The sequence below is a fragment of the Convolutriloba macropyga genome, chromosome 1 (genome assembly GCF_964194025.1).
Source record: "Convolutriloba macropyga chromosome 1, txConMacr16.3, whole genome shotgun sequence".
NCBI lineage: Eukaryota > Metazoa > Xenacoelomorpha > Acoela > Convolutidae > Convolutriloba > Convolutriloba macropyga.
The window spans coordinates 6,198,514-6,219,355 of record NC_134468.1 but is presented as its reverse complement, the minus strand read 5'-3'; the positions used below and the strand labels follow the sequence as shown (position 1 = coordinate 6,219,355).

General features: G+C 34.3%; 3 protein-coding genes across 3 annotated transcripts in view; all 3 read left to right on the top strand.

The window, feature by feature from the left end:
* Window positions 1-20,842, top strand: part of LOC142334567 (N-acetyl-D-glucosamine kinase-like) — a 144,666-nt gene that overhangs the window by 92,449 nt on the left and 31,375 nt on the right. The window lies entirely within an intron of this gene.
* On the top strand, window positions 822-2,424 carry LOC142344503 (mitochondrial genome maintenance exonuclease 1-like). Its single transcript, XM_075396204.1, is given in 3 exon segments — window positions 822-857; window positions 1,693-2,088; window positions 2,090-2,424. Coding segments are annotated over 3 exon segments (759 nt in total). The 3' UTR covers window positions 2,417-2,424.
* On the top strand, window positions 13,528-16,001 carry LOC142345016 (uncharacterized). Its single transcript, XM_075397103.1, has one exon. It carries the CDS (start codon window positions 13,562-13,564, stop codon window positions 15,878-15,880), a length of 2,319 nt encoding a protein of 772 aa, XP_075253218.1. The 5' UTR covers window positions 13,528-13,561; the 3' UTR covers window positions 15,881-16,001.

Below are 20,842 nucleotides of genomic sequence, written 5' to 3'. Positions count from 1 at the left end.
ACACTCGTAAGCTCTGTGTTTCCCACATTTTTTTCACCTAATTTACCCGAGAAGGAGCAACTTCTTTTCTGCAAATGTTTCAGATTACCTCATCCAGGTATCAAGTTCCGGGAAAATGATTTGAAATTAGTTTTTTTTTGAGGTGGAAAGCCGGAGCAAATAAAGAAGCAAAAATAGAGTCACCGTACTCGTACAAGAGAAAAATGCCAAAATAACTAATTTTTCGAGAATAGTTCATTGATGTTTTGTTAGGCAAAATTTCTCGAACGAATGAGCGACGACCTTGGTAACAACTAATGAAAAATGATTGACACCGCGAAAAATGAGTAGTTCAATTTTTGCTTACCAAATTGCTGGAAACTTTAAAGAGCCGAAAAGCATTAATTTAATATATCCAATGAAACAATGTAGCTGAGCAAATCGTGATTTGTGCAATCAAATTATGTCAAGTTCGAACAATCAGTGTTGAATTTTCTCTGACTTGCTTTTAATTCTTTAGTTCCTAGATATTTTTATCTCTATTCGTGTGCATACCGCAAAGATTGATCGAAGACGGGTTGGTTTTAGCAGTTTGACAACTAGTAGTGAAAAATGGTGTGAACAGGAGGAGAATATTTTCTCCAATATACTCAGCGATTCATTCGGTCATGATGCGAACTCTTTTTGAGCTAAAGAAACAAATCAAATAGATGGTTTAATACCCAACTAATAGCCATGATACAATTAAATTTAAGACTTGAATCAGAGATTATTTAATATGCGCTATACCTTTTTGTAGATCGTATTATAGACACAAAAAATTCTAAAACATTCAATTCAGAATGTCTTTCGTGTATTTCAGATTCAGCTTGAATGTTGTCAGTTGAGATTGTCTCTACTCTTTGTCGAAGATGCGCCTGGACACTCCCAAAAGCACCCGAAGTTGCAAAAGTCATCAAACAGTTCCCCTTGTCACCCCCGGAACCAGATTCCAGTCCCAAAACTTCAAATATCAGATCGAGATCAAAACAAAACACTAATGAATTATTTAAAGGGACCTGTTTCCGTTATCTGCTTCTTCTTTGTCATAAAAGAAACTGTTTTTCATCCCCCAGTTGCCGAATACGTGCGCTATTACAGAAAATCGGATCTATTCTGTTTCGCCCCCACAGTGTTTTTTTGACCCCCCAGTTACAAATTATATGTTGTTATATAGCACGTTACTATGTTAAAAAATAAAAAAAATAGCACGTGCGCTTAGGGGTTGCAAATAATACGGTGAAAATCCAATTAAAGTAATGCTCATTATGAATCTGTATTGTAATATTTGGCATTACCTAGTGCTAGTGGCAGGTTAAAGTAACCATTGCAATTAAAATGACTAACTATTGTTGGGATCTATTCTGTTTTGCCCCCCCCCCCCCCCCCAGTTTAGTGGGCTTATATTTTTTACGCCCCCACAGGCGCACATGCTATTTTTTACATAGTAATGTGCTATATAACAACATATAATTTGTAACTGGGGGGGGGGGGGGGGGGGGGGCCTAAAAAACACTGGAGGCCGAAACAGAATAGATCCGACTGTTGTTATAATTTCAACGTGAGAATTTTCAATTCTAGGTATTTTGTCCCAGAAGGGATGAAAATTGAAAATTTTGTTTCCTTGAATATTTTGTAAAGTCTACTTTATGTTTATCATTATAAAAATGTCAGAACATCAATTATATATGGCTCTTTTCATCAAAAGAAAATGAAACAGTCCCCTTTGAAGTATCACCCGGAAAACCTTCGGCTGTAACTACAATCCTGAGTCAAACGAGGAGCCCTCAGGAAGTTGCAAGTTTGGAAAAATGGAAGAAGAGAAAAATTATTGAGTTGGGAGGCGAAAAAGAATTCTACGATTACTCAGAAGATATGAAATCTTTTTCATCAACTTGTCATGCACTGATCAAAGCTTGTGTTGAAAATGAATTTGAAACCGGTGACGTAGGCAGCTTGGAACAGCGACAGAAAAATGTCCTGAGTCAATTTAAGCAAATAAATACAAACATTACTGAAATAAGCCACTGTGAACATCCGGTAGCTCATTCCTTATTAGGCTATAGGGGAAAAAATCGATTGCGTAATGGAGGTTTCCGGCTTGCGACTTGTAGCCGATTGGAAAATTCCAGACAACCCGAATAGAAGACGATTAGGAATAAATGACTGTCATTTATCTGAGCTATTGCAGGGAGTTGCGTATTTGGGTGCTATCAATTATTCTAGAATGTTCGATAAGCCATTGGACGGATTTGCGTTGGTGTATTTGTATCAACATGACGAAAGTCCACCTGACGCTCATGTTGTTTTAGGGAAAGATTGTAATGCCTATTGGGCTGTTTGGGTGGAAAAAGTTAAACAGTTTTACACTCAGCAGCATCAATTTAACCCCTTCTAAAACAAAAATGCTTTTATTTATTGTTTCTGTTTGAGTTATTTGAATAGCCTTGATTATTGTGCAGAATTGAGTTTTGTAGTCTCTAGTTTCTTTTTTGTACAATTTCCCGATCGATATTGGCTCTTCACGTTGTTATTAATTCTTCTCAAACAAAGTTTGTAGCAAATATATTAGTCCTGGGTCTTTTTTAGTATCTTTTGAATCCGATTTTTCGTCTGAACCTTTTAGCTTTTTGTCCTCAAAAACGGGGCTCTAAGAATGCGATTCACCGAAACTGTTTTAAGGAGACAATTTCACTCTGTGAAGGGCGATTCAGTAAAATTTGTACACAGATTTTGTTTTCAATATCAGTCAGCTCTAAGAAGACCTTGAAGCGCATGTGGAGTTGGATTGTAGATATTTAATGTTATACTCAGCTTCTTCTCGTTTGGTTCAAACTAAAAATTAAACTATTGCTTACTGGAGTCAACTAGGGATGACTTCTTACGGAGCCAAAAATACTAACAAAAATACTCCTTATGATTTTAAAATAGGCCGCATCATAGACACAAATGGAATACAAGAATTGAGATATTTTCGTAAAGTCGCGGCTTTATAAAAATGTTAACGTGCTCAGTTTCTGAAAAATCAAAGCTTGAGACTTGAATCACTAAGGAACCAAGTTATTAAGAAGCTTGTTCTTTTCCTAAATGCGCAACAAACAGTAACCACATCAGGAATCGAATTTGAATGGAAAAGAAATATTTCACAAAAATTGAAGACTCAGGAAAATTTTTGAAATTTGTGAGCAACATAAACACGGAGAAAAGATTTTCTTGCTCTCTAAAAGCCTTATGAAACAGAAAAATGGAAAATTTCTGAATGTTCTAGAAAATTGTATTGTTTTCGAAGTTTTTTGTGGTGGGATTATCATCAAAACTTAATTGGTAACTAGCATCGAAGAAATAAAACAGCGATTTGAATGAAACACTATCAGAAAACCGAATGACCTAATAGTGATTTATGATCTAAATTTATTAATTGCTCTCAAACGAAGTTAGTAGCAATTATATTAGTCCTGTCGGTCTTTTTTATGCGATTTTTCGCTTGACCAATTTTCGTCTGAGGCTTTTGATTTTCGTCCTCAAAAACGGGATAAACAGGTAGCGCCCATCGGCATTAAGTGCTCCTAGAGCCTTTCAGTTCTGTTTCAGCTCAAACTGTTTTGGAGACTTATACTTAGGTACTTATGGTGTGAATGGCGGTTCTTAGAGGTTGAAGACTTCCCCCACTGTTGACCCCCCCCCCACTATTGCCTCCACCCCCTCACCGCGCTGTTGCCCCCCCCCCCCACCCCACTGCTACCAACCCCCCTTTCTCTCCATCAGCCCCCCACCCCACTGTGGCTACTGACGAACAACCGATCGCTAAAAACACGCAATTTTATACTAATTTTATACTAAAAACACGCAATTTTATACAATTTTATACTAATTTCGGCCCTAGGAGTCAAGGAGCCTCCTCTAGTGTTTTAAAAAAGCTAACTGCATAGTTTCTATTGGTAGTTGAATGGTTTTAACATTTTAACATCACGAATTTTACACTTTTTTGACAAAACGTGCAAATTTTTCAATTTGTTATTTTTTGGTTTTTACGTCTTTTCAGACGCAGGGGCCAGAAAACGTCTTTCAGGTTAGGATAATAAGTAACTGAAAAGTTTTTATTTGCCATGAAATAGCTTTCGATTTTTTAATATGACAAATTTTAGCAATTTTTTTGACAAAACTTGCATTTTTTTCAAGATTTAGGAAAATTTTTGTTGGTTTTTAGGTTTTCCAGCCTCAAGAGCCAAGAAGGAGCCGCCTCTAGGGTTTGGCGATAGGTTACTGTATAATTTCTGAACGTCATGAAATGTTCTTCATGGTTTCAACAACACGAATTCTAGCATTTTTTTTTTTACAAAACTTGCATTTTTTTACATTTGTCATTATTCAGGTTTTTTAGCCGAACAAAAAATCTCCGTTAGGATTTGATAATAATTTACTGGAAAATGTTTTTTGGCCTTGAATTAGTTTTCAACTTTTACTACCACAATTTTTAGCAGTTTCTTTAGGCAACTTGCAGTTTTTTTTTCAAGTTTTCTGAAGTTGTCATTTTTTAGGTTCCTCAGCCTCAAGAGCCACATAACCATCTCTAGCGTTTTATTATATTTTACTGCATAGCTTCTAGATGTAATGGAATGTTTCTCAAGATTTTTTTATCAGAAATTTTTAAAAAATATTCGCAATTTTAAGTTTTTTTGAATCTTTTTGAATTTTTTATCATTTTTCCGGCGCCATGGTCCTAGAGAACTCCTCCAATGTTTGATAACAAAATGCTGCATAGTTTGTAGAGCTAATGATTTGGTTATCAATATTTTAATGAATTCAGCTTTAGCAATTTTTTGATAATTTTTTTTCCATTTTTTCGGAAAATTATTATCATGTTTCAAGTTTACGGATCTTTATGAGCCAGTGAAACTATTTAAAGCTTGAATTAGTGATACTGGATAGTCTCTTGAGACATTGAAATGGTTTTCTGAAGATTTTAATATCTTGAATTTGAGCAAGATTTGTTAAAATTTGCGATTGTTTTCAAAATTTTTGATTTTTTTGTCCTTTTCTGAGTTTAACGATCATTACTGGCCCAAGAATCTTTTCAAGTCTTGCAGATGGGTTAATTGACATAATCCAAAGACAAAAAATAATTTTAAATGTTTTAATGCGAAATCTGGAAGTTTTTAAAATTTTGCATTTTTTTGCAAATTTTTAAAATATCAGTTTTTTTACTTATTCACTAACAAGGCTAAAAACTAAAATTTGCAGAGTCGAATCAAGCTAAAGGTGGCCTCACTAAACCGTGGCTAGCTACTGACGAAGCCAACTGCTCGCCAGTGGTTTGAGAGCAATTTGCCCGACGTTAGTCGGTTATGTTTGTTTTCGAAATCGATTGCTAACAATGAAAACCAACCTTTATACTTCGAATTACCTAGGAACGATCTTCAAAAACCGATTGCAAAAAACTCAAGATTAAAGAAGTAGACAAAATTTTGTTAGGCATGACAATATTTTTGCATTTTGGCATGGCAAAAGTAACTAATCACGATAAATTTTTAGCACGGTTTTTTTGGACATCATTTTCTCACTCTGCTTCAAAAGCAGTCACAATAAATTTCACGCCCCAAACGTGATCAAAATTACTACAATTAGACATCAGAAAATTGAAAAATGATTGCATCATATATCTTAGAAAAGCATGAAGGCTCTGTCACCGACTTGAGGTAAGGCTTGATTTAGGCTCCGGCCATTTATCTGACCCAAGCAATTCCACTTTAAAATTCAGTTTCGAAAAAAATGGAGTTTTAGTTTTGACTCCGAGCCCTTACTCTCAGCAGACCGTTTGATATTTAGTTCAATAAAGGATATTCAATACAAGAAAAATAACACGTGTAGGAGAAAACCGAGGAACAGCAAAAGAAAACAATTAGCAGATTCAATTTTTTTTTACAATTTTTACTGCAAGTTGTGAGATCTCAACAATTCGCGGAGATTGAATAACGTATTGTTTTGGCCATGAAAATTCAAAATACCATTAAACCGCAGAAGTGCTAATTGGAGCCGAAAACCAAAATACTCCTCAAAAAACGGTAAAAAGACAAGAGAAATATCTAAAGTTGCATGTAAAAAAAGTCTTATGACTGCTTAAAGTGGTCAGAATTGATCCATGCGGACAATTTGTTATTAATATTTGTAAAGAAGCACCATTTTGGCTATAAAATTATAAGCTAACACTGAATAAGTATCGATTCTTTTTCCCTTGTAACATTAGACATTGTATCGTCTCAAAAGAGTAATTAGTTTTGAATAATACATCGCCCGTATTGCTCTTAGAGCCATGAAAAATGCAAAGATCCCTATACAATCAGATTTCTGTGAATTGTAAAATAGAAAAGACAGTAATATAATCCAATGTTTTAAATCTCTAATTGTAAAAATTTTCACTTTTAAAACGTATTTCAGAAGAACACTTTTTGAGCAAAAAAGAGGATCTCTTTGTTGGTTAAGAAGATATCAGGAAAACTGGGTTTTTAAAAAAATTTTCGCATATATGCTATATTGTATGTCTTTGCTGTATTTTATGCCAAGATATTTTTCAAAGAATCCAAAGCATTTTGAAATAAAAATTAAGACTCATCATTTTCTAAAAAGAAGCCAAAAAAATTAAAATTATTTTTCAATCCACCGTTTTCCTGTTATTTCTGAATTATGAGATTTGATACTCTCACTGTTTGAAAATTAATTATCACCACGACAGGAAATGCAATATTTGTAAATTTCGGAACAAATTTTATATTATTTGTTATGAAAAATAGTTAGCGGTTCTCTCAGTTAGAATTTCCGAAAGCTTCTTAACATTTATCGAAATATCCAATTTCTAGTGCACTGAGGTGGCGGAAAATTTTTAGTGCATTGTGGTGGCTGAGTGCAGTGCGACCCTATCTGGGTTCATCAAGATATGTTTACCATTCCAGAATACGTAGAAAATTTAACGATGTAATCTGGAGAAAAGGACAGTCTTAATAAATGTTTAAAGATTTAAGCAATTTTTTAATTGCACATTATTATATTGATTCCCCCGAATACATTGTGTGTACGACGTAGTTTGTCAGTTTTGAAGGCGCTCAATTCTTTTTTGAAGAGTTATGGATCACCCAATTGCCGAATTTAGGTTCCAAGTTGGTTAGACTTTGTCGTTATTTCGTTCTCATTTTCGAGCGTTGTTATTGAGTTTTCAGAGTATCATTTTGGTTGAAAATGTCGACTAACACCAATGTTGAAATCAAGCACAAGTCAGCTGATGACTTCGCGCAGAGGTGGTTTTCAAAACGAAAGCAGTCTACAGTGATAGTCATTGTGAGCAATACACGTGAAATATATAGAAATGATTGCAATACTACTTGTGGCACTAATCAGGTGGATGACCCTGATCTGATGCAATACCTACAAGCAGAGTTACTTAAAATTGGAAACTGCTACCAGTCGCGTCTTAATCCAAAAGTTGTCATTGACCGTCTATTGGCGATCGGATTTCAAATTCGTGGCTTTTCAGCTTCCAATGGTGGTTCTCTTTGGTGGACTTTGCAAGACTAATATGCACGATCACATTTCAGAAACTTATTGATTTGACTAAGTTAATGTCGCTGGTAGTTTTTTTATCAATTAAGAAGAGATTTTAGCTAGATCTAGAGTCGTACATATGTAAGATGTTTTAAAATTAGTGTTGTTCAGCTCAGTGTGGTGTCCTTTTGAAACTTAGATCGGCTTATAGTTTTCTTCAGTGAATTTCGTTTTGTAGTCTTTTATTTAAATCTAGTGTAAAATTCTTTGTCATAAAAAAATTTTAGCCTATTGGAGTTTTTTTCAATTTAATTGTGTTTGCTTAAAAGATGTTTGCCTCAATTATCATAATAGTGAGTTTGGAACCGTCGTTGACTATCTGAAGCTAAATTTCGGCTTTTTTGCTGTTTTTTAAACCGTAAATTCAAAGTGTTCTTCTACAAATTTTTTTATCCTATTTGTGGAGTTCGGTGGTTGACATTGGTTGTTCTATTAGTTATGGTCGTCCTTCCATTTAATATTATTAATAGATTTAATAGAGTTGTTTTTGTTAAAGGAAGTTGAACAAAAATCGCCGAAGAAAATTGGGTATGCTTCACTGAAAAAAAAAATGATGCAACTATCTATTTTTTTTATTTTCTGTGCTTTTTTATTTATTCTATGTATCTCTGGCCGATATTATAATGGGTGAATGATTCCACAGAAGAAATTATAAAGATTGATTGTTGAGAAGTAAACTAGTGAACGTTTGATTAATGAAAAGTAAATATATATTTAAGTTCATGGTCATAGTTGGTTTGGATTCCGTACCTTTAAAAAATTTTTATCAGATGCTTTCTCAGTTTTTGTTGTTGGATTTTTTTCTTATGTCAATTTTTCTCCTTTACTCGTTCAAAATGTTTCATTTTAGGAGCTTCATCATGCACGTGATGTTGGTCAGTTTTCCACTTCAATTCGTTTCCGGAAGTCGTCTGTCTGCTTTTTTTTAATCGCCGTCTTTTCTTTTCACAGGATGTTAAGTCAAATGCTCCAATTGAAAATCCTCAATTGTTTGGACCAATCTGCTGAACAAAACTGAAGTGCAATGAAAAATTTTAGGGTGGTATTTGTTCCTACAATGTTTTGATGTTTTGAGAGAGACCAAGAAGAGATCACAAAGTTTTAGCTGGACGAGAATTTTTTTGCTTATTTTGAAAGCAGTTTTTCATTTTCACTTCTTATCCCAAATGAGTTTTCTTAAACATTTAGGCAAATGATTGTACGCTCGGGAAGATTTCTTTTCCTTTTGAGTGCTTATTTAAAATTGTGGCCTATTTGTTGGCATTTTGCCATTTTTCATGCCTTTTGTTTTTCTGTTTTTTTATTTTTCTGGAAATTATCGGGTTTCGTGTCTGCAGGTAGTTTTTCTGGTAGTTAAGTTGTCCTTTTATTTTGAATGGAATCAATTTTTTGCTGTTTAATAGCTGCAAAGCGATAACGGGCTATTGTCGGCCTTCTATCGTTTTTTTATTTCATCGTCAACATTTCTGTTACGACCATTTTATATCACAATCTCTTCAAGGTTTTTTGTTCATTCGTTCATGCAATTTTAAATGAATTGCTTGTGTGACGCCATTTTCTTCTCTCAATAGAGCGAATTTTTTGTCCATTTGCCTGATTAAGTTTTCGGTCACTCGTGCCTTGCCTCACTTGACCTCCTCACAAAATTGACTTCCACACTCTGAAACTGGCTTCTCTTCACTTTAGTTCGAGGAGATAGTCAATTGAGTGCGTGTCACACTAATTGAAGTTTGTTTGAGAGCGGCTGATAGAAGCAGCAATTTGTTGAACTTTCTCAATCAAAAATATAACATCTCTGTCTTTAATGAACAGAAGAAATTTCTTTTTGGTCCTTTTTTTTATCTATTCGAGACTGTAGATCTACAAAGCTTCCGCGGCTATTTTCTGGCAATCTGTAAGCTATGTTTTTGTTACAGAAAAATGATAGAATAAATTCCAATTTGGGATTGATTTTGGTAGTTTTTATCTGTTCTCCCTGTTTTTTCTGGTTTCGTATTTTTAATTGCCGCGTATTTTTAATTATTATTTTTAATATTTCGTATTTTTAATTATTATTGGCCTTCTTGTTTTTTATTTCGTCGTCCAGTTTTTTGTTAAAGCCATATGACGTCACAATCGCTTCCAATCTGTTTTTGTTGTCTGCTCTTGCAATTTTAAGTGAATTGCAAGCGTGACGTCATTTTCCACTCTTAGGTGAGCTAATTTTTGTCCATTCACGTGATTTAATTTTCGATCACACGTGACTTACCTCACTTTCAAAAATGTCTTCCTCAATCTGAAACTGACTTCTCTTTGCTTTAATTCAATGACATAAGGTCAAGTGAGTGCTAGTCACAATCGTTTCAATTCTGCTTTTTGTTGTTTGATCATGCAAGTTCAACTGAATTGTGTTTGTGACGTCTTTTTTTTGTTCTGATTGGAGGGAGATTTTTTGTTCATTCGTATGAGAATAAACAATGTTATGCAGATTCTTAATCAAAATATACCGTCTCACTTTTGGTCTGTTTATTTTACTATCTTTTTCAGACAGCAGATCTACGAAGCTGTTGTGGCTTTTTTGGGCAATGTGGCAGCTGTTTCAAAAGTTTTTGCTCATTGTTTTTGTGAAATTGTCTGGAGTTGTTTCACTAAACAGGAGACTTTTGACTAGTATGTTTGGCATGCCAATGAATTTTTTTCAATGAAATCTAGTACTTAAGTGTTCTGAAACACATTTTTTTGCTTTATTATTTATTGTTTATTCGAACACGTTTGTAGTTGTTTAATGAAAAAACATCAAATCAGAAGTTAGAAGTTTTTTGGGGGATGTTCAATTTTCACAGCTTAGAAACCACTCTAAAAAGTTTTGTAAAAAACGAAAGGTGATCAGATTTCGTATTTATTCTTTTTTCGCTGTGTATTTTGTGCAACAGCGCATTGATTGGACAGAATCAGAGTGTTTGATTTAGTAGAATTCTTCTATGAATTTTATAATTATCGGCGGTCAAAGTCATACTTTAAGATCATTTATCACTTTTTTCGACCCTTTGTTGTCTCTGAGAAGTCAGATCAGAGTTGTGATCTAAGATTGGTAAAGGGAGTGCAAAAACGAGGTTTGAAAGACGTAATATTTTGTCGAACTCCTTTTAAAGTGAATTGAGAAATTAGAAAAGATTTTCCATAAAATTTTTTCTCTTGCGGCATATTGACTGCTGTTTGCAATTTTTTCTATTGATTTTTTCCCTAAAGATTTCAACGGTTCGTTCAAGTGTTTTAATAATGTTGAGAGGTTTTTTTTTAATTCATCGAAGAGCAGTTAACTGTTTATATGTCCTAGACCTTGTTTTCTAATAGAGAAACAGTGTCTCTAGCTTTGCAGTTCTTATTCTGTTGTCGCGTTTCTCAGTCTCGTGAATGGCTTTTCGCATTGGCTCTTGAAAGAGGCGTAAAATACGTTGTTTGATAATCTCAATTAATATGTAAATATTCTAACTATGTCTGAACTTACTTTCGGAAAAAAATGATTTTTTAAGTCTTATTCAATTTTTTATCTTGTTTCTTAGCTTAATTAATGTCAGTTTGCAATGGTCCTCGAATGTGGAATAATTGAAGCTGTTCGCTAATTCAATGTACCAGTGAGTTTTACAGATTTGTAGATTTTTTTGTTGTCCCCTCACATAGCCTCGTCAATGACAATTTATTGGTTCTCCACTGAGGCTTAATTATATTTACTGAATATTTTTAGTTAATTTTCAACTCTATGAATATAAATCAATGAATATATTTAAATTCGTTCAATTGAATATTTTTCATGTTTCCAGTTTGCAGCTCATTTTTTTGAAGTGTTCATTCAAAATGATATTCAGATTTCAGAGAGCTTGTCTCGCTGCCTTCATTTATTTTTTTGTCATCATCCATTTTTTAGTACCTGTAATTTTTTCGGTCGCTTTCTAATTAGGAGTTTTTAATGGTCTGAAGATTGGAAGTTACGTATTTCAACAGTTTTCAACAGTTTTCTTATTTCTAACTACTTGTTTGGCGCAAGAGGTTGGTGCAAATCGAATGTCTCCGTTGTCTTTAATTTGTTTCCTACAAGAGTAGGGTTTGACCGTCTATGTTTGTGTTGCGTAAACGATGTGTAATATCTTCTTAATCGTTTTAATGAATGAATCAGCAATTTTTTTCTCAGAGAAAACTTTTCAAAAAATAAGTGAATTAATAATTTTTCTGTTTGTGTTTGTTTTTTTTTCATTATGATTATTATTGAAAGTTGTTCCTCTACAGAGGCTGACAGCCTGGTTTTTAGTAGTTCAATCCTTCGGATTGTAGTTGAGGACTTGTCCTGTTGTTTTTTGTTCTGCTTTCGCCCTCTTTCATTGATTTTTTGCCTCCTAGGATAGGATGATTTAAATGTTCTCTAATTCGAAGTTACTGGAAGGCAATTTTTCAGTACTCATGTCAAGTTAATTTAAGATTTCAGAATTTTGAGACTACAGGTCTTTGAAGTCATTGCAACTATTTTATTACAGTCTGCCATATTTTTCCAATATTTAACAGATTGAATCTAATCTTTTTTTTGCAATTAAGAAATTAAAGTCTTTTTGGTGCAATGACGCAATTTCAAGTTGTGACTCAGGTAGCTCATTGTAGTTTTATTAAATTTTTCTGGAACAAATTCGAAGCACTTTTGATGTCAAATTTGATGCAAGATTTTCACTTGGCTTTCGATTTCACTTTTTGGGAAACTTTTTTCATGCTTGACTCTTTTTAATTCTGTTTTTACTCCTGTTGCTAAAATAAAACCGATTGTAAGCGATGTCACACATATATCGTGTAGTGTAGAGTTTCATATCCCAGACTCATCCCAGAGTTCAAGGACTCCTACCCCTCCACAGTCAGAAATTTTTGCACCATGAAAGTTTTTTCTAGCCTCTGCCCCCTTCTGAAATCTTTGCCTCGCAACAATTGTTTTCGGAGGAAGATATTTTGTTACTCCAAGACTGTGTTTCCATCATAATCGAAGAGTGAAAAAATGAATGTCCGTAACTTTTTTTTCTATTTTTTTTTAAAACGCTTTCATGATGTCTGCAGCACATTTTTCTTAAATTTTTTGCAACTGTCTAGAATTGTTCGTTCAAGCTGCTTCACTGCCAATTCTACTCAGTCAGTTTATCCGATTGAATTTTTGTTTCAATATTTATTTCTAGAACATTTGATCAGTTTTCTGAAATTTGTTTTAAAATTAAACAGAGTGGTTCAGCTATATTTTTAAATAAAGTAACATCAATTGGACATTTTTATCAGAAGATTATATTTGTTCGGGACCCGAGTTTAATGAAATTATTGCAGACATGCGTATCTTTTTAGTGCAAATTTTTTGTTTGATCTTTTCGCTTTTTTCCTCGATCATTATTTCGCTGGGTTGGCCGGTGGTTCGACTTGTTCATTCATTTTTTTACTATGACTCGTCTGACGATTTTTACGTGATGATTTACTATGCAATAGCATGTGTTCTGTAACTGTGGAGTGCATAACGTACTCGGGGAGGTGGACACTAATTTTCTCACGAGTCGCTGCCTTACTCGCTAACTCAATTAATTCCATTTTCTCCAAAGATTTTAGAAAACGAGACTTTTTCAAACTTGTATTTTTTCCAGGAGGATCACATTCCAATCCAAATTTGTTGGAGCTAAAAGTGGTTCACTATATTGAAACAGTTATGAACCAGTAAAATATATCAGCGTTTCATACCAAAGTACTCCCCCAACACTAATGAGGCTGAAGTACTCATACCAAAGTACTCATTTCAATGTATTGTTTTTGGCTTTTTACAAGATTTTAAGAAAATTGGTTTAATGGTTGTTAATTACATCATTTTTTAGGGTTGCATTTTAATAAAATTTGTTATTACTAAGGGAGAAAGTGTCTTTCAGGTTTTCACCTATGGTTAACTATTTGTGAAATTGTAATTATGGCAGCCGAGAGTAATCACGATCCAACAGATGTTCACGTTCAAATCTCCCTGTATCTCAGAGGGTTGGGTGAGTCAATTACGAATTTGAAGTCACAGTACGAAAAGCAAATATCGCAATTGGCTGAAAGGTTGGAGAAAACACAATCAGATAAAGATTCACTCAGTATTAAATATGTCAAATGTAAAAACGAACTCGAACGGCTGACGAAAGAGACGACCCGCAGACGTTCAGAATGTCAATGTAAGTCAAGTTCGAATTCTGTTAAAGAACTTCAAACTAGTGACACTAAGCGAATCGAAACGTCAATTACTGAATGTTCGATTGCTGAAAAGTCACCCGCCAAACGAACTCCTAAAAAGTTGAGCAGCTTAGCTTTGAACGGAAAGAAAATTTTGTTCAAAGACTTGAAATTTTTAAGTCATGGCCCTGAGAAATCTCGCACTGTGATTGGTCAAACAAGCCCACAAGATGACAAAAATCAGATTTCAATACCCGAAACTTGCCATACTGAAGAAGACTTAGGTTTAAACGATAAAAGAAGATCTAGTTTTGACAAATCAAAATTGAGTTTTCACGTGAGAAAGGAAAATCATTCGACGCCTATAGGAAGCAGCGCTACAAAAACGGATTTCAAATCAGGTGCTGGACGAATAAGCAAATCAATATTGGACTCGACTAAAAGCTTGAATAAACTAGGCAAGTCTGTCGAGAATGAAACTGTTCTCACTGGCTCCTTGAATGTTATAGAGAGTTCCGTAAACGTGACAGAAAGTGCTAATAAACCCTGTTCAGGAGATATTCAAGGAACAAAAACTGAAACCCCTGTTGAGAGAAAATTTGAGTTCAAACGATCGCAAAAACGCTCTAGCGATGAACTCAGAGCCTCTGCACTTAATTCAAAGTATCAAAAAGTTGAAGATGATGACAATAATTTTAAAGAGAATGAAATTGATTCCATAAAGAATGACAATAATTTCAAATCGAATAAAATTGATACCATAGAAAAAATTAAAATTTCTCAAGTAAAACATAATGATGATAAAATAGATGATGAAACGAGTTCAGACGAGGGTGATGGTGTTCCAAGTCCGATTATAAGTCGATCACGTGGAGCTCCGAATGTTTCAAACAAATCGCCTGCTTTGAATTCACTTCAAACGTTTCAATCTCAACAGGAATCCCTGTCTCATGATAAAAGCACAAAAGAACTTCTCTGTAACTCCTCTAGAAAAACGCTTTCAGCGAGTAAGGCGCAAGTTATAGTTTCTGATACGCCGTCACCTCGAAGCAAGCGAAGGCTGGTTCTGACGTCAGCGACTGAGAAAACTAATATTATACCAGACACGTTTGCAATGGATCCGCTTGATGTTCCTGATTTTTGTCACCATGGCAATGAAACTGAATTGGACAGTATGTTTTTTGGACCAGAGGTTGTAAATTCGAGTATTCTAAATTCAGGTAAAAAAGTCTGCTCAACTCAAATTATTGATCGTACAAAAATTGGCGAAAGTGTGTCGCTTCAAGTTTCGCCCGTTGAAGCAAATTCTAAAGAAATTGTAGCAATAAAAAACGCAAATAGAAGCCCAGATAATTCTCCTATCATTGTAGAAGAGCAAACATTGTTTAGCCAGCCATGTGAAGTTTTAAAGACCAGCGGGGAGAAATCTAAACCCAAGCAGTCCAATAAAGTGCATGGTATACGACCTCGTGCTGCTAAGATAACATACACCAAAAGTTTTTACCCCGATGGGCAGAGCAAGTTGAAACTGGTCCCGAAGAAAACTGCTTCAAAAGGCAAAAAAGTGGAGTCCAAATTTGTTGAAAAGCAAGAAAATAAAGCAAAATCGGCTCGTGAGGTACTGGACCAAAGTGTTGTTGTTCTCCAGGACAGTTATGACGTCATACCATCCGAGGATGTCGAAAAGCCGAAGTTCAAGTTTAATAAGGTCGTCCGAGATCAAGCTGCGCGACAGCAAATGACGGGAAAATCGTGCAAAGACTGCGAAGAGTATTATCGATCTGCGGGTTTGGGTGAAGATGAAATTGCAAAACGAATTGACGGTTGTTCACGACACAGAGTTCATTATACTCCACCAAAAACACCCAAACATTTTTGGTCCCTGGATTTTCCGCCCACACCCGTTGAAGCTGAACCTAATAGAAAAGATGCGAGACGGGATATTCAGTATGTGAAAGACACTGTGTCAACAACAGCGAAGCAACCTGATGAAATTAAAGATTGCCTGAATGATAACATAGGAGTTGGTAACAATGGTAGGGCCAAACGGCGCAGGCCATTAGCAAATCACAAATAATATTGATAATAACTTTTTGTTAATTCTTGATCAAGTCAGTAACTGATGTTTTCTGATTATCTGAATTTGTTAAACTTTTGTTATTATTTGAAATTTGTTTCATATAGTTTTCTAGTATTGATTGGCCTGTTTTGTGACAGTGAATACTGCATTTCACAGTAGCCTATTGATCGTCGTAGTTAAATGATCAATCACATCACTATATTCTAAGTTTGAGGGAAAATATCGGCCGGAATAGCAACAATTTCTGAATATGTTTTTTATGTTTGCCGCCATACAAGTTCCGTAAAGTTGCCTTTTTCATGAATATTGTTTTAATTTTTTGTTAACTATACACCTCTTTCCGGTTAAACATTTTTTGAGACGTAAATTCAATTTTTCCATCAAAATTTGGTTGGTAACAAATAATAACCAATTTCACTGGTTACTCTCAGCAACATTTATTTAACTTGTTGTAATAATTCACCGATTAAAAATTGTGTTAAACGACTTCATTGTTTAAAACGTAATTTAATAACCAAAGCAGTTTCAAAGCCGCGAACAGCCTTTTATTATGTTTGTTTCGTGTTTGATATCAGAATTTGTTTTTGTTAATTTGTTGTTTTTTCTTAGTTTCTGGTGTAATATAAGTCCTAGTTCTGAGAAACAATTGAAAGTTCAAGCTGCTTATTTTTCTACTTGCACAAAACGGTTTAACGGTTATTTTGTCTCGTTTTTTTTTTAAATTATGCCATCATTTTTTGCTCACCGTCATTTTTTAGTTTGTATAAAGAACCCAGTTTTTTTTTACAAAGTATTATGGATTGCAATATTTTGTTCTTTAGGGACAGATCTCGACTTTAATTATTTGTTTTCTCATGAAGCAATTGTTTTCCTAAACTAACTGGTCTGTCCAGATGTACTATTTAGTGTTATGGCATTTAAAAAATGTTATTTCACAAAAGGAGCGTAGCTGCAACATTTGGTAGAAGATCGATATAACGGGGCCCTAAAAAGCGTGTTCCTAGTGCCGTCTATCAACCACTTGAAGTTCTTCTTAATAATGAATCCGGTATACGTCTTCTCATGTTGAATGCTTTTAGGTTAAAAGGAACTAATACCTTTGTAAAGCCAAAATGATGTATTACTAGCGTTTGAAGGGGGAAAATCTGCTTTATCGCCGATTCGACTTAAAGCAAAAAGGCCTGAAAAACCTTCCGGATTTGCAATCTCAACGTGATCTATGACAGACTACAAATTGATTCAACAGATGCTGCTGATAAACAATTGTATTGTATTGTTGACTGAGTCAGATCGACTAAATAAACCGATTTTTAATTTATTATTGGTCGCCTTAGCCAACTCAAATTGTCAATATAAGCTAATCTTTTTAGTTTTCAGTTTTGCCAATTTGTCAATTATTCATATCGAGTTCTGTTTTATATATAGAAGAGCAGCTTTTTTCTTCTATTTCAAACCCGCTATATACAGTGCATTCTCAACTAGAAATGTAACAGGAAGACGTTTTACTCAAATCGACAAAAAATCAGTAATTGTCCTATTCCGTGCAGACTAGTTTTTCTGAATCTACTTAACGTGACATAGTATACTTCGTGTACGGGGCGTGTACCTCCACAGTTGACAAACTATTTTGTACTCAGGAGTATAAAAGTGAATGCGATTCTTCGTATTATGTTGGACAATAACTGTGATTCGCCTCAAATACCGATATAGCTGAAGTTCTTGGTGAATATTTTATAACGGTTGCTGATTGACGTTTTCGCAATATTGCTGTTATAGACAATAACGAGCCGAGAGACTGAAAAGTTAAGCAATGTTTGACTGTCAAGACCTCCAGAAATCTTCATAATGAAGTAATGAGATTTTAGTGTTCCACAATCAACAGTGAACGTTTCCCAACATAGCTGCTGATGTTACTACCAAGCCTCTTTGACGATATCTTCTGCTCAGGTTTTAGCTCATTTTTTTTCCGGCAATAGCTTCCCAAAATTTGTATGGAAGGCCTCATCAAAGCATTGAAGAAGAAGGGTTAAAAATGAATCGGCCCATGTGTTTGCATGTTTGAGTATCTGTTATATTTGATAGGTTGCAATACTCTTTATTTTTATTTGTATCTAAGATACAGCCAGAAGAGTTGGGTTTTGAATCAAGTAAAATTGCATAGTTAGTGGACCTAATTAAATCAGTACATCAAAAGTGACGATCAAAGTCGATTGCCTTATTTATGGCTTATAAGGCAACGATTTCCAAGTTGCCTTCGTTTTATTGGCAACAGTTAACTGTTTTTAGTTTTTGTTTCCCCCACTTGATTGGGCCAACCCCACTTGTGGGCGGAACTATATACTCAATTTTTTTTGTTCTGTCAATTTTGGCCGATCGAGATATCCATCGTAGAGAAATGTGAGTGGTATCATTAAAAAGGTCATCCAGCGTGGAATTCGAAATTAAAGATGTTTTTTGAATTTCGTTTTTTCTCGAAGAGTTATCGTGGTTTAAAGTATTTCAATAAAAACGTTAAATCAAAATTATGTTTCGTTGTCTTAAAGCACAATAGGCTTCCTGATGAGCCTTAAGTGAACCTACCTAGTGATTTGAGGAGCGGAGTCAGTTAATGGCTGTTAAGATGTTAAAAAATAATTCTTCAAAGTTGTTTTTGAACATTAACCGATCTTAAACTTATTTTTTATACACTTTAAGTCAGTCTCTGCAATGACAGGACCCCCTTTCTTTCTGCTACAACCAAAATTTATTTGGTTAGCGGTTTTATTTACCAACTATTGGTTTTTTTTTACTTCGACGCCACGAGTCTTCATATATTTTTTTAAATTTTGGATATTTTTTCATAATTTTGGTTCCTTCTGAAATCTTTCGAATGTGGAACAATGATAGTTCTCATCGGCTTAGAGAACACGTTCAATGGATCATTGATAAATGTTTTCGAGAATATCTTTTGGTTTAAATGGCATCGACATTTTCTTTCGCACTGTTTTGAATTTTTTTGCTTTTGCCTATAAATGTTGTTGTTTTCATAGTCATAAGACTTATTGTTATGTCCTATCGATGACTTTTGAGTGGCAAACTTGATTTTTCTCCCATCGAGGCATAGTTTTGCGTATTTATTGACTTCTTTTGAAAGCTATTGATTTTAATGGCGTTGATACTACGGGTTTTCTCAAAAATCTCGAGGTTTTAATATATTTGTTCATATTTGTTGATTTTTTGAAGTCATTTTGTTAATAAAGACGAATTCCATAGCTGTTAAAAATTTAGTTTAAAGTAGGAAAGTTTTTACGAAGAGTTCTTTTTAATGACTTCGACACTTTTCTCTTTTTTTGATATGCTGGTTTTGCCCGTTTTTTGTTCTTTATGCAGTCGTAAAATGCTGAGGTCTAATAAGCTTCTAATTGAGAATTGAATGAATGGTGTTACTCAATGCAGTATCCAATTCCTTGTACTTCAAAACTTTTTTATTTTATGTCGTTACTGATCTTTTATTGGACAATATGGGTTTTCATGAAAGTTTTGTGAGTGGTCAATATTTGTATTTCTTTTTCTCTTCTTTTAGCACATTTGCGTAATAACAGATCTCAATGATTTTCAAATGAGGCCCAAGTGAACTTAATTTATCGTTCAGTATAATTTTAGTTGAATTAGTATAAATAACAATTGAAATAAAAAACAATAATCAGATAATACCTTATGATTTTAATGGCTTCAATAATTTGTTTTCGCAAATTGTTTGTAATTTTTTGTGCATCTTTAGTCCGTTTCTATGGCCTAGTCTAACCAAAGACAGGTTCTATTGCTTTCAGTAATTACTTTTTAGGAAATTTATCAATAATTATTTCAAGCTAATGGTTTTGAAATTAATGGCTTAAAAATTATTGGTTGATTTTTGAATTTCGCCTCATTATTTATTTTGTCAACTTGTTACCCCGTCTCGTTAAGGAAAAGTCCCATCTGCTGTGTAGTTTAAAAAAGTAAATTTGTGTAGTTAAGGCTTTATCAGATTGCCTTTTGACGTTGATACTAGGTGCTTTTAAATTTAGTTATTGAGTTTTTGTGAAATTTTTATTTTTGCTTTTTTTGTTGCTTGTTTTTTTTCGTAGTCTGTTTAATGTAAAATCTCGTGAGCGCTGTAATGAGGCATGGCATTCTGTATGTCAATTAGTAATTTGGGTTTGTAACGATTTTTTAAAGTCAAACATCTCTTCATGATTATCTTTTCATTTGGTCGACAAATAAGTCAAAAAAGTAGATGAGCTCGGGTCGGAACATCATGTGCGAACGCACTTTCATTAATGAGCCTCCTTGTTTCGTGCTGTTGTTCTATCTATCTATCTATCTATCTATCTCGCTCGCTCTCTCACTCTCAGTAGTATAAAAAAATGACTAGAACTTCAACGGGGGGGGGGGGGACGGACATTTTTGGAAGCCTGATTTTCTCGGCCCGACAACAACGGGGTAGGACAATTGAAAATTATGAAAATCTGAATAAATTCCCCCTATTTTTGAGGTTTTAGTAAGTTTTTTTGAAGATTTTATGGGGCTATATTATTATACCATTCGTCTAAATTTTTCTTAGGCTAATTTAAACCAGTTCTAATTCTTTGCAAACTTTGCTAGTTTCCCGACATATTCTGCAGCGCTAGACAAATTCGCTTTAGCTAGACCTTGTTTTACTACGTAAATTCAGCCACTTAGAAGCGCTATTGTTCGACGCTGCAAATTTTAAGCGTGCATTTATCCGATTTTAACAAAACCTAAACAGATTTTTAGCCAAAAATGTTCAAAATTTTCGGTTTTTCGTCCCCCCACTAGGTTTTTGCGGCGAGATCTTAGAAAAATTTGCCGACAGATCAAAAATTTAAGATTATGGGAACTAAATAAAGGGTTTAGGGGGAACCAGGGAAACTCGCTTGTAAACATTTTTGGCAAAAACGCGCACATCACAGATTTTTC

What these genes read in the sequence shown, in the direction of transcription:
- LOC142345016 (XM_075397103.1), top strand. Translation starts at nt 13,562, where the DNA reads ATGGCAGCCGAGAGTAATCACGATCCAACAGATGTTCACGTTCAAATC.